We start from the raw sequence: 13,553 nt of genomic DNA, 5'->3' as shown, positions 1-13,553 counted from the left end.
ATATAACTTCTTCGTTCCTTCCCTCAGAACCAGCAAAAGTCGAGATATTGGTAAAGAAAATCCTTACGCCTTTTTTTTTAGAAATTTGAAGTTTGCGGAAGATCCGTCCGTCCGATTTTGAATCCGACTTCACTACTGTGTTCCTATCGACACAGGCTTCATATGGACGTAAGTTTTCTTAAGTTTTGATATGATCTGAAAATTATGGTATAGTCAGAATCGGATATGATTCATATATGAGGTTCTTGACATGTTAGACATCGTATAATTGAAACCGGATTGAAGAACAGATTGTTTCTGAAATTGTTATGATTTTCGGGAGGAATTGAGTGAGAATTGATATCATATTTGTATTGTTACGGATTATGAGTTGAGATTGCTATCTGTTGATATTTGTATTGTTGGGTATATTGAGATTGTGCAGTTATGCTGTTGAAACAGAATTTGATTTAGTTCTGATTATATCCAGTATTGAATTGATTGGTGTATTGATATTGTACTCCTCGATATTGTCATTCCCAGATTGAGTATTGACAGGCCTTGAGTTCGAGACTTCGACAGAGTCATATTGACAGAAAGAAAGGTATAATTCATGTTGATTCGGGAAGATACAACTCGAGTTAGATTTGATTCGAGTTTCCCAAAATCACATACTAGATTTCTATATCTTGCTATGCTTGTGCTTTATCTTGATTTATTTACACGCATTGAGATAGGAGAGTCATTGGCAGATTTGCCAAACTTTCTAAATGTTCGGTGGTATCGAAGCATAGGAGAATATCGACTCCGATTGTAGATATTCGATACAGACATGACCGAAGTCTAGGAATAAGACGTACCGCCACCACGATTGGGAGAGTAGGTGGGAGACTTGTTACGTCTTATTCACACCGGGATCCCTAAACTTAGATATGAGTCGAGTCAAAGAATAAGAGTCGAAGAGTTTTATCTGTATTCACCAATGTGTCATAATTACTGATTCATGTGTTATGATTTTGTATTTAATTGCATGACATGCATGTATACATGTTTTATACTGAGATTTGTTCTCACCGGAGTATCCGGCTGTTGTTGTGTCTGTATGTGTGCATAACAACAGGTGGGACAGGATCAGGGTCGAGACAAAGATGAGAGATCGAGATAGCGTGGTGATTACGGGCATAGACGATGAACTAGTGGTTCTGCATGTTGATCTGTAATTGTTTGTTTTTAAAACGCTAGTTTGTATAACTGTAATGAATGAAGACATGTATTTACTTCGGTTGAAATAAAATAGAGTTATCATTTGTGTGTGAGTTATATACAATTGTTTTTGATATTAAAAGTAAAATTTTGACCCACATTTTCTAGCAAATATCCACTTAATCCCAAAGATAATTGAGTTATAGCCCGGGTCTCCACAATTATCGAATACGAAATTTCATTTTAAATTCGGAATCTTAACGTATGAACTATAAATCATCGACTTATGTAGATATCGTTAACATCTAAAATTTTAAAATAGTTGGCACCGCACCTAGTTAATCTCACGACTCTTGTGAAAAAGAAGCGTAATTTCTCTCGTCTTTAAAGCAACATTAAATACTTATAAAACTTCTTTATCATGGTAGGGATCACTAATCTATGTAGGATTCCATTAATCAGCCAAATCAGTTACAATGAAATATAAATTTATTTTAAATATATTTACTTTTCTTTTTTAAATTTAAGAGTGCCAAATTTTACAATAATTTTTAACAATTTATACATCAAATTTAATATATCTTCATTTGAATACGAACACCCATTCGTTGTTGTCCTTCGATAAATGCATCTATGAATAATTTTTTGGGAAAATGTATATAAGATCATGTATGTTTGCTTCTTTGCGATTGCTGTTATATATGTTCCTGAATTTCGGATTTAGTCATGTATATTATGATTATTTACAGTTTTTTTTAATGAGACGTGACATACGTTAGCGTTACGTCCATCTAAAAAATATTAAAATTGTCAAAAAAAATTTTGATAAGACCAAATCTGAAAAGTATAACATATCAAAATCACAAAAAATCAAAATACATGATAAAAAAAGCAAATTTCACGATATTTTTTTTATCGTTACCTAATTGAAAAGCCATTTTACAAAATTGATAAAAAAATAATAAAAACTGTTGCTAGTTCAATTAACTTATTAAATTAATATTATAGAAAATTCGCACCATTTATATTTCAAAAATTCTGAAATTAAATATCAAAGAAAAGCAAATATTTAGAAATGATTGAACATACGAAATATACAACAATCGCCCACGTCTCCGACGAGGCTTCATCGGAATCAACCGGCCACCAGCCACAAGACGATTATCGCACCAGATAACCCATCATAGCGCCCATCTCTGATGCTCTCCGGCCAGACGGCACCGCCCAACATCCTTTTCCGATGATCAAATGTATTCCCCAACAACAACCTATGGTTCTCCCGTGATCGTGTACTCGAAACCTTAACTTTATCGAAATACACGAAGAGGGTGGCCACTAAGACAATGGCTATAGCAATTAAAAGGAGCCTTAAGCTCATTGCATTGGCTTGGAATACAAGTGGGATCGCCATGATATTTTGTATAATATNTATATAAAAGTTGGTGGGCAAGGCTACATAACGTTGCGTTTGGGGCTCTCCCTTCGCTCCCCCCCTAGCCTTTCGAATATCACGTATCAGTCCTTGTCAACTTATAGACACCACTAACTAGCAACTGGAGAAATAGATTCCAATAAAAAGTATAGATTTTTTTTCTATTAATTGAAAACTCGAATATTCAAGTTATAAATTGTCATAAACATTATTCTAAGCGATATTTGAGAATTAAATTTTTACTATAATCACTTTTCGTAGAAGTATAATCATCGTCCCGCTAACCTTTTGATTTCAAGTAAATTAAGTAGAAGTTAATACGGTCACAAGAGAATCCGAGTTTAAAAAAACATACAGAACATATTTTTTAAATTGGTGTTTAGGTCTCGTTTGTTTACCCGATCAAGATTTTCTGTACTACATTTTATGTTTTATGCTTAGTTATTTTGTTTTGATCTAGTGACTGTTCCATCCATTCCTTTGGTTTAAAGGCCTTATTCAGCAACCCGATTGTTTAAATATATTCTATTCTAAAATTTAAAGAAACAATACGATAATTGTTTGAGATGAGTAAAATAATAGAAACATGGTGTTTGAGGTTATGTACATTTTAAAAGATTTGAGTCGCACAATTAATTCGAATTATAACTTTTGTTAAAGCAGGAAAACACTCGATCTTACAATTAATATCAGAGAAAATGTCATGAGTTAAGTTCCAATTTGAAAGAATGCAATTATTGAGAGAAAGATTGTTGGATGCAATAATTATTCATGTTGAGTAGAGCAATTCAAACATGATGCTTGAACTATACAATTTAAAAGATTTGAAGTTGATCGTCAATTATAAATTTTGATTAAAAAAAATCCTGCTAAAATAAATTTTTTTTAACATATAATGAAGAAAAACCTTGTGTCGAGTTCGAGACATCTAAACCTCGTTTCTGGTAGTGAAAAAAAAGAAGCTGCGTACTTACGTGGCCAAAATAATTTGGCAAAAACTTGTGTGAGACGGTCTCACGGGTCGTATTTTGTGAAACAAATATCTTATTTGGGTCATCCATGAAAAAATTTTATTTTTAATGCTAAAAATATTATTTTTTATTGTGAATATCGGTAAGATTGACATGTCTCACAAATAAAAATTCGTGAGATCGTCTCACAAGAGACCTACTCAAATAATTTTACCAAATAATAACGATATAATAATTACATAAATGTGTTGACTTTCGACTAACCACAGACCGTGCGGTTTTCATCCAGCGGCAAGCTTTTAACCTGCGGTGTGGCAATGGGGCCCACTTCTCTGGAAAATTATTTAAAAACTCCACGTTGCATAATTAGGTTGTATGTTTGCGATTAAAAGTAGTACTCTTGATTGGAAAACAGAAATTGGATCTGACATTTTGTACTTTTCCTTAATGGATAACGCAGAGGAATTTTTTTAATGTCAATATATTTAAAAGCACAATGTGTTGTACTATGCCGCTTCCGAGTTGTACTTTTATTTGGTAACGACGAATGTTTTCGAAAGTATTGTTAACACATGGAATCAGGACCCTTTCGAGCGGTACCCAATTGCACATCACTTTCTCCCAGCCAAAGTGCTGTGGCGAGAAGTGAAGAATCCCAACAAATTTCAGGTAAAAATAGTTAAATAATTCAGCTGTGTCAGTGTTTTCCTTGTAGTTTGAGACTGTAATTTTATGCTTTTGCTCACTTTCGTGTGCAATTGTTATGTTCTAAAGCTGTGATCTTTTTTTGTTTTCAGCCTTTAGTTTTTCTGGATTTATTCTCTTTGGTGGATTGTCGTCGCAGAATTTGAAGGGCTTTTATGAACTTGGTTAAAGCTTTAGGATGGTTTTCATGGTATTACTTTTCAAATTTTTTTGTGTGTGTGTCCCTGTTACTTGAATTTTAGAGGGCGGACCCTTATTCGGAAGAGGGTATAGTGATACTATGATGTGGCACTACTTGTTGCTTGGTCGTTAAATAGGTTATGTGAAAATGTGTGAATTAATATGTGGGGAAGTATTGATTGTTTGAGAGAGAAATTGTCTGAAAGCTTCAGGTATGCAAAACTATGTTAAATGTTAGTGGTTCTTGAAGGAAAATGAGTTTCACAAGAGAGTAACTTATGGAAGAAAACAAAATTTATGTGTGAAATAATAGTATGTGTTCATAGAAAAAGAAAGGTTCTATGTACAAGAAAAAATGATGAAAGGATCAGAAGGCAAAGCATAGAGGTTGATACAGCATGCTTTGTGGGAACCTTAGTGCTTTCAAGAACTCTGATCTGAGATAAGGGGTAATAATAAAAGTTTCAAGTAGACTGTAAATTTACTTCAAAAGTTGAGCTTGGCAAAGAATCTTTAGGCTTTATGATTAGTAAAAAAATAAGGAAATGGAGAAAGATTAAGCATTGTTATGCACGCATAAAATTTTTTAGAACACGCTAATTGCTAGGCTAAACTCTAAAGTTAGCAAAATACAGTGTGATGCTAATCAGATGTGTTAATAATTATTTCCTCTTCACGCAAACAACACGCTATTAATCCTTTTACTTTCCCTAGTTCTTTAAATTTTATGTTTGGTTGAACTATTTGTGAATATGCTAATATCTTGTATTGATGAACTATGAATCAGGCTTTATGAAATGCATACTTGAATGCTAAGAAAGTTGGAAGGTGTTTTGTAGCTTAGCTGTTGTGGAACGGTATATTGACGTACTATTTAATTCTCTTGTTCTTGAACTTGCAAAATGTCTAACGAAGACATAAGAAGAGTCTTGCTGCATAACACACAGCTTGTAAGTTTCTATACTAATGTGTAATTTGATTGTATTTCTTGTTATATTACGTATTATGGTAAGTAGCCTACTTTATCATGGAATGGTTGGTTAGAGATGGCCTCCCTGCATATTTGTTCTTGCTTTAATTTAAAAACATCAGCATTAATGTGAACAACAACTGCAAATAACGAGCTATGATAAGAATCCTTTTGAAGGAAAAGGGTGCCATTTTTATGGATATAGCTGTATAGGTGAATATTTTATGAGATTGTCATTTTTCTCTCTTGAAATTCTGATTGTGATTCATTTGTTACGACATTTCTTTAGTTTCCTCTTTTTTGCATGTCTTTGTCATTGATTTTCCTGATCTAATGCTTTGTCTTATCAGGTTCAAAATCTCATAGAAAGGTGTCTTCAGCTTTACATGAGTCGGGCTGAAATTGCGAGTACCCTGTTACACCAGGCAAAAATCGAGCCCGGATTCACTGAACTTGGTAATTCTGTTCCCCTGGTGGGTTATTTCTGTTTGTTTGTTTATATGTGTATAACCATTCATTTTGAAGACATGGCGTGAAGCCGTGATTGTGTTACACAGAAACTCTTCAATTATATTCTATTCGATATATGGGCATTTTGTACTAATAAAGATGTCTGGGGATGTTGGGAGGGAGGGGGGAGGGGGGGGGGGTGTTGGTGGTTTGTGCATCTCCTTGAAAGATGTTGGTGAGAGGGTCAAAATCTCGTTGAATTTGGTTTGAAATTTACGAAATAACATTGAGTTTTCCTTTGCATAACAGTATGTCACACTCATAAGCATAGGGGTTCCATCGTGGTTTTAAAGTAAATTTGGGCCACCTTGCAGTGTGGCAAAAACTTGAATCTGAAAATCAAGACTTTTTCAAGGCATATAATCTGAGATTGATGGTGAAGGACCAGATATTACAGTTCAATCAGTTGCTTGCGAGACAGGTTGATCTAATGCACCAATCATGTCCAATGGAGCCTCCTTCGATTCCTCTTACAAATGAATGTCATATTCAACCATGTAAGCTTGCTTTTTTTTTTTTCCTTTACCTGTATCAAATCATGGTAGTGTACTTTTATTTTATTTTTATTTTTTTTAAATAATGGTACTTTATGTATGGGTTTTATTGTTGTAGAAGAAAAACTTTGATAATGTCACCCCTAATCGGATCGAATTCATGTAATTGAAAAATTTCCAAAAGAATCGAATGAATCCAATCGAAATGTATAATAACCCCCTTCTAAGTTTGGTTTGTTTTTCTTTTATTTCAGAGCAAAAAATAAACAAAAACTGATTTACCAAACTTATGAAAAAGATCACGATCGATTTATCAATTTAACTGAACTGAATTGATTTGGTTAGTTCACTTACATCAGGTAAAAGAAAACTTTGCTCACTCAGATTACACAAAATTAACTCTGCTTACAACTGTTTTGCCTACGTTTTTGTCGTGCAAAAATGTCTATCAAAAATTATTTAAAGAATCCATTGTTTTTTCTTATAAAGCTATTTATACTTTTCCTACAATTTAATGTGTAATGAGGCATTAGAGAGATTATTTTCACCAATTGTTGAATTGTGTCTGCAATTATACAACTATTCTGACTTGAGACAAAAATTTGTTTGTCACATGGTGCCAATACACATCGATGTAGCTTACCAGGCCCCACAGCCTACGGGATTTTCTATAAAGCCTGAAAGCATGCACCAAGCTATGGGAGTGATACCTAATCTTTACATTAATGGTGCGACGACCCTGCAACCTTGCACGCAAGTTTCTGTGGATATGATGAGTCATTCTGGAGGGATTGATGTGCTAGCAAATTCACTGTTGGCTCAGAACTCAGATACTGTAATGATGCAAGGAATGAATGGAGGGATGATTAAATTGGAACCTGGCTATGCCGATAATTTTTCATGCATATTTGGTGCTGACAGCAATCTTCTTGACCATGGTGCGACAATTGGTGAAGGATCAGTTCCTTCTTTTGTTGGTGCTGCGTCCAGTTCACCTATGTTGAACGAAACTATGTTGGACCCAGAAATGAACTCATTTAGTTTCTTGGGACAGATAGCTCGGAACTTCAGCTTCTCAGACTTGGCCGCTGATTTTTCTCATTGTACTGGTTAGCTCTTCTTTCTCCGTGTGTGTGTGTGTGTGCGCGCGTGTACGCGACTCTATGAATTTTATGAAATTAAAGAACTCGGTCTGCTAAACATCGATGAATGGTAACCGTGTGTATTTTGACAGCGGAACTTCAATTTTTTAGGAATTTGATATATTATGACACAAGTTTTATCAAATTTCTTCAGATATACTTGAGAGTTATTCTAGATCGCCATTCCTTGGAACTGATGCAAACTTCCTGGAGCCTCGTTTTAGGGAAGACCAGCAAGGTGATCCTTTCCCCCACCAGATCAGACGTTTCTGATGGGAAAAAAGAAGAAGAAATATAGCCAACATTTTTGTTATGTTGTTGAACAGATATTAAGAAGCTGGAGACCATATCAGAGGCATTGAGTTATGGTGATTTTGGCAGTGAATGAACGAGCTGTTTAATTGATACGTCGTTAGACCTTTACTCAATTAGTTTTTCAAGTCATAGCCTCATCCCTCCCCCTCGATTACTTGTATAGCTTCTCTTCTTTTGGGTACAAACACCTTTTTTTCCTCCCATGGTCTTGTTGCAGGGAGAATCACTTGACAGGATTGAGATTTTCGTAAATAGAATTCTTGAATTAAAGAGATTCCATGTTTTCAACATAGGGAAGGAACTACGAGTCACACAAATTTTCTGCTGTATCTGCATACCCTTGTACATGTTCTGCTATAAGCTAACATTTAATCAGCTGCGATGACGAAGTGAAAAGTTGATTTATTGGTGTGGTGTTGGTAGGTAACAACACAGTATTGGTTAATGGTATCTAGTTTGTAGTTGTAAGATTTGATGTATAAGAATCACAATCACAAGATTGTAAATTTGTGGCAGACAAAGATTCTTGAATACTTGCTGGTGTTTGTTCATTGATTTTGTTATGGAATGTAAAACACATAATATGTAATATATTTTGGCTTTATGGCAAAAAGGGAGGACGAAGATACTCTTTGTTTTGAGAATATTTCGTGAGCCGGTATGCGAATGGATTCGACTAGACCTATATATGTAAATAGTGCCAGGACCTTGGTTCCTTTCGAGCTAAAACAGGTAAATGAAGGATTTTAGGGGAAGGAGAAATCAGAGCAGAATATGTGAAACTCTTTTCATCAGCCTTTCTCTTTATTACGCTTGCTATTTGTTTAGTGTCTCAATAGCAAAGGAATAGATTGAACAAATTATGAGCCACAGTGATCCTACCATAACAAAATAAAACTTGGTTATTTTAAAACCTAACATTTTCAAGTAAATTTTCTCATATCTAAAAATCAATTTTACGCAATTTTTCATGGAGATTGTGCTCGAGATCGTAAGTATATAAGTTTGTAAATAAATTTTTTTAGTTCAGCATGTTTGGGAGAAAAATATAAATAGAAATGAAACAACTATATTTTATAAATTGATATTTGATTATTTCGACGGATATTGTGCTACGTGTTTCTTGGTCTAGTGGCACACACCTTCTGTCCTATTCTAACAGAGGATAAGGTGTCGAGTTTGTGACATGTCAAAAACAAAATAAGAGTAGGTCTCCAGTGAGACAGATCAATTTTACGATATTCACAATAAAAAAGAATACTATTAACATAAAAAGTAATACTTTTTCATGTATGATCCAAATAAGATATCTGTCTCATAAAATACGATCCGTGAGACCGTCTCACACAATTTTTTGCCATAAAATAAAATTGTGTACTTTTGTGGGGCAATCTTTGTGTAACAAAAACAGGTATCTCGATTAATTGATTTTTGTTAATTGTGTGTTATGTTTGGACAATTTTTTTAATGTATTATAAGTGAAAAAATTTAAAGTATGTGTTTAGAAAAAAAAAATTAGTAAAATATGTATAAGAATTTTTTAAAAAAATTCGTTCTTTCAAGTATAATTTTTTTAAAAAAATAAAATTATAATGAAATATCTTCTTAATTATGTGTAAGAATAAAAATATTTATTCTTAAAACAAATTTTTAAAGTTAAAAAAACAATTTTATAAAAATATTTTACAAATACTTGTTTAAGTCATATTCGGTTTTTGAAAAAGATAGTGAACATTTAGAAAATAATTATTGAGAATTTTTTTTTTTTATTTTTCGATCATTCATTAAAAGATTAAAATTATTAAATAATGAAGAAAGTCGATGTGTCGAGAATAATCTGGCCCCAAGGACGACTCATACGATGTCCGTTTCTTGGTGAATCCACCTGATAATCTGATGATTATCGAGACACATTTAACTGTAACTACTCAATTTTAAACCAGAAGTTATTTGGTGAGACGTCGAACCTGTGTGTTCTCGGACCTGTTTGTTTTTTCTTCGAAAGGGCCAAAGCTTACGCTTGCTACTATGCTTCGTTTGATCAGGGGGAAGAGGTTTTGAGCCGGAGAGACCAAATCTTGAAATGGGCTATCGCCAGATTTAGAGAATTGCTGTTGCGGGTAATTTATATTGCTAAATAAGTATAAAGCTGTTGTGTTGAATTTTTCAATAATTCTCGATAAGGCCTTGTTTTGACTTCTCGAGAACAAGTGGAGCCGCTGTCATTTGACGAGTTTTGAGTGTCGATTGAGTGGTGGATTTCTGTTAAATCGGAAGATTTTTTAGAGCCTGATTCTTTGATTATAGGATTGGAGTCAAGGGTTTGGAGTGAGTGGGGAAGTTTTGATTTTTGACGTCATGGCAGTTCCATGGAGAGTGACACTTTGGTTGGCAAGGATGATATGGCTTGCATTGAGTGGTTGGGTGGTTTCTTGCTTGACTGTTGCTGATGAAATCGCAGGCTCATTACGGACCGGTGATGTCGGGCCTTTTCATGTTGGTTGATTTCAAGGGGGTGAGGAAAACAATTTGTAGATGAACCGGTTCGATCCAGCCAACTTACTGTAGTTATTATATGTTCTAATGTTATAGAGTTTTGTACTTGTTGATGATATGAATATAAATAACTGATTGTTGATTACAATTACATTTTCTTGGATGTGTGATATGGCTTGGAATGTTTAGATGTCATAGACAAGGCTATCTTTTTGATACTTTGATCTCGCTGTGATTGCTTTTCAAATTAAACGAGCAAGAGTTTCCTCCTTTTGGCGTTGAGATTTGATGGCGGGCTTACAGAAAACTGCATAATAATGCATGATTCCTGATTATTTCTGATGAAGCACTCTTTGTCTACTGGCAATTGGTTATTTGGCATGTTGTAACATCTTCACATCCATTAAATTACCCCCACATCACCATGTTTTGCTGTACTTTCTTCTGCTGAGTGTGTCTACATGTTAATTTGAGCATCAATTTTACTGATTTTCTGTTGCTTATTTATGCTCTTCTGCTTAAATAGAATTTCGAGGAAAGTTGAGGGTCACTGTATGTCTGTTGGGGTACTTGTCTTCCTGCATGAGTTGGTTGTCATATTTCATCGTTTCCACAATTTTAGAAAATAGGTACTTAGTTGTCTCTGGTGAAGTTTTAGTTCGACACTTCTTTCCGTATTTATCATTTTTCTAAGCGGGGAATGCCAAGAGAAGCATTCTTCAACCCTGGATTGCTCTACGTTTCATATAATCACTCACTCAATGGTAAGAGGCAACTTGAAGACATTAGAAATCAGCCCTTTACTCAATTTTTGTTGTGAGATTCACACAATCTCATGAACGGTCCTTAACATTTGGTAGGATGCCCTGAATCTCTATGGCCTAGGCTTAAAGTCTAATACTTGAAAATATTTCTGATTGAGTTCGTTTCCAGTATTGTCACGGTATGACAATTTCAATCAAAGATTCTCTGATACCTTAGTTTCTTGCAAGTTTAATCCTTAATTTATTCTTCCAACATTAAACTTTTAAAAGCATTAATATTAAAACTTCACGTGCCCCAAGCCTCTTAGTATGGACCCCTGTTTATCTCTTATAGTTCTTGTGACTCTAGTACACCGACTTCCTTAAATGACCAAATGATGGCTGTTTTTGGAAATATGCTTTGGGAAATTGCTGAAATATTTTAATATAGTAATTGGATTTGATTTGTTAATGAGCTAGCAATATTGTTATTTTATATTCGTGCAGATTCATTTCCTCGCTCCACCAATGACACTCTCTATATTTTTAAAAATATTTTTGGGGTTTTGTTCCCTTCTTTTTAGGGATATAATAAGAAACTTGCATCCTTCCATTTTTTTGAGCACAATTTGTAACACGTATTTCTGAATACACACACGTGCATGCATGTATTAAATAAAACCAAGCATTTGAAGAATAAACGTCAATATTCCACTTGATCTTGGAGGATGAACGCTCATTTCCCTGAATTGCTAACAGAAAAGAGCATCAGATCTCTGAAAAACAACCTAAACACTTGACAAACTCGTATTTGTTTTTTTAAGGAGAAAAAAAGAAGGAAACAATCAGATAGAACCCAAAATTTTTAGTAAAGAGAATCATCCGCATGTCTCGAGTAATTACATCCGACTATATATATACATTTACATCTCCAACCATTTCGTAAAGTGAGTCAGGAAGAACAGTCACCGGTCACTGGCATGAACTCTGAACAGCCTGAATTTAAAAAAAGGAATAATCATACCAGCAATTAAAAAAACTCGATGCATGGTAATTTATCCAAAAACATATGATTCTCGCTCAACGCTCAAAGCTGTAACACGCAATTACCATTTTGATGGGAAAGATCCTCACTAGTTTCAACAGATTGAAGCTTAACGTCAAGGATAGCATTGTCGATTGCATCTGCAGTTGCATTGTGTTCCCGTTCTCTATTATCACCAGAATAAGATTGGAATTTGGGATGTTGAGAATCGACCTCGTTCACATTATATACCAGTACTTGGTCGGCATCCATATCTGAATAATAGGAAGAGTGTCGAGTATTTACGCTGGTTTCGAAATATTCCTCAGGGTCACCTTTCTTTGGGCGCTTACTCACACCCCTTCTTCGAACTCTTTCCTTTCCTCTACCCATTTTCCCTACATCATTCTCTGAGGTGGCTACAGACTGAATTGAGCTTCCAGCATTATCCCTCAGACATTCATGCACAAGAAACCTTATTCTTGAAACCGATTCTATATGCTGATCATCCATCCCATGTGTTGAGAGGGAGTCGACTACAATAGCGATTTCCCTCAAAGCAACATTCTGAGCAGTAAGAAAATTTGTTCATCACTCAAGAAAAGACGGGCAAAAAAGTAATGATAAAAAGTATCAAACATATGATCAATAGATTTGGAGCAAGACATTTTTTAATCATTCAAATTATAGAAAAATCCAAGACATTTTTAATCTTTCAGGTTATAGGATCGAGTATTTGCTACTGTATCAAAACCATCTTTCAGGTTATAGGATCGAGTATTTGCTACTGTATCAAAACCTATAGCCGGTAAAAAAGATTCAATTAAAACACTTTAGCCTATATGATGAGACAAGCATCATTGTTCAATTGCTGGGCCAGACATGACGGTAGAGGCAGTCGGCTTGAGCGTAATATAGACACTTACCATTCTGTGAAACTCAGATGACATGAGCGTAGACCTTCCAACCAACCTGCGTGTAATTTTTAAGTACCAGATCATGTATTCACCCTCATCTAGATCTTCCTCAGCCTCTATAATATGGAAGCAGCGATTTGCCCACTCACTAAGCTCCGATTCCATTTTTCCAGAGAGATCAACGCCACCATCGACACCACGGGTCTTCCTTTCCCATCGTGGCACTGGTTCGGGGATTGTTTGATGCATGCCAAACTGTCCTAGGCAACGATCTGGAAGGTGCCTTTCTGCCTTGTCAAAACATATCAACATCGTCTTTGAACGTCCAAGGATGAGCTGATTTAAAATGTTCTTTGGTATAACAGTGTGGCTGATATTAGCATAAGGGCACCAGTCAACCTACATTAGAGTAGAACCAGTTCACTAAAAACAACAAAATACAGAGTTTCTTTCAAGCAAGTATCAAACTCAC

At 34.8% G+C, this 13,553-nt stretch overlaps 2 protein-coding genes across 3 annotated transcripts; both read left to right on the top strand.

Moving 5' to 3' along the window:
- The first annotated feature begins 4,086 nt into the window (after nucleotides 1–4,086).
- Nucleotides 4,087–8,171, top strand: LOC140963300 (uncharacterized). Its single transcript, XM_073422581.1, has 6 exons — nucleotides 4,087–4,254; nucleotides 5,791–5,896; nucleotides 6,265–6,447; nucleotides 7,083–7,553; nucleotides 7,741–7,824; nucleotides 7,913–8,171. The coding sequence occupies exons 2-6, from the start codon at nucleotides 5,827–5,829 to the stop codon at nucleotides 7,972–7,974; spliced, it is 870 nt and encodes a 289-aa protein (XP_073278682.1). The 5' UTR covers nucleotides 4,087–4,254; nucleotides 5,791–5,826; the 3' UTR covers nucleotides 7,975–8,171.
- A 1,530-nt stretch (nucleotides 8,172–9,701) lies between these two features.
- On the top strand, nucleotides 9,702–10,558 carry LOC140962484 (uncharacterized). 2 transcript variants are annotated; one of them, XM_073421417.1, is made up of 3 exons: nucleotides 9,703–9,854; nucleotides 9,947–10,021; nucleotides 10,209–10,558. In XM_073421417.1, the coding sequence occupies exon 3, from the start codon at nucleotides 10,260–10,262 to the stop codon at nucleotides 10,404–10,406; it is 147 nt and encodes a 48-aa protein (XP_073277518.1). In that variant the 5' UTR covers nucleotides 9,703–9,854; nucleotides 9,947–10,021; nucleotides 10,209–10,259; the 3' UTR covers nucleotides 10,407–10,558. The 2 variants fall into 2 exon arrangements, with proteins under 2 accessions (XP_073277519.1, XP_073277518.1); XM_073421418.1 differs by having other exon boundaries at nucleotides 9,702–9,854; nucleotides 9,947–10,558.
- Nucleotides 10,559–13,553: the final 2,995 nt, after the last annotated feature.

This window comes from Primulina huaijiensis, chromosome 17, assembly GCF_012295235.1.
Source record: "Primulina huaijiensis isolate GDHJ02 chromosome 17, ASM1229523v2, whole genome shotgun sequence".
Classification (NCBI taxonomy): Eukaryota; Viridiplantae; Streptophyta; class Magnoliopsida; order Lamiales; family Gesneriaceae; genus Primulina; species Primulina huaijiensis.
This window is presented reverse-complemented; position numbering and strand designations above follow the sequence as displayed.

What these genes read in the sequence shown, in the direction of transcription:
- LOC140963300 (XM_073422581.1), top strand. Translation starts at nt 5,827, where the DNA reads ATGAGTCGGGCTGAAATTGCGAGTACCCTGTTACACCAGGCAAAAATC. An exon ending in GCCCGGATTCACTGAACTTG is followed by an intron (nt 5,897 to 6,264) that starts GTAATTCTGTTC and finishes GCCACCTTGCAG; the next exon opens with TGTGGCAAAAACTTGAATCT. An exon ending in TGATTTTTCTCATTGTACTG is followed by an intron (nt 7,554 to 7,740) that starts GTTAGCTCTTCT and finishes AAATTTCTTCAG; the next exon opens with ATATACTTGAGAGTTATTCT.
- LOC140962484 (XM_073421418.1), top strand. Translation starts at nt 10,260, where the DNA reads ATGGCAGTTCCATGGAGAGTGACACTTTGGTTGGCAAGGATGATATGG.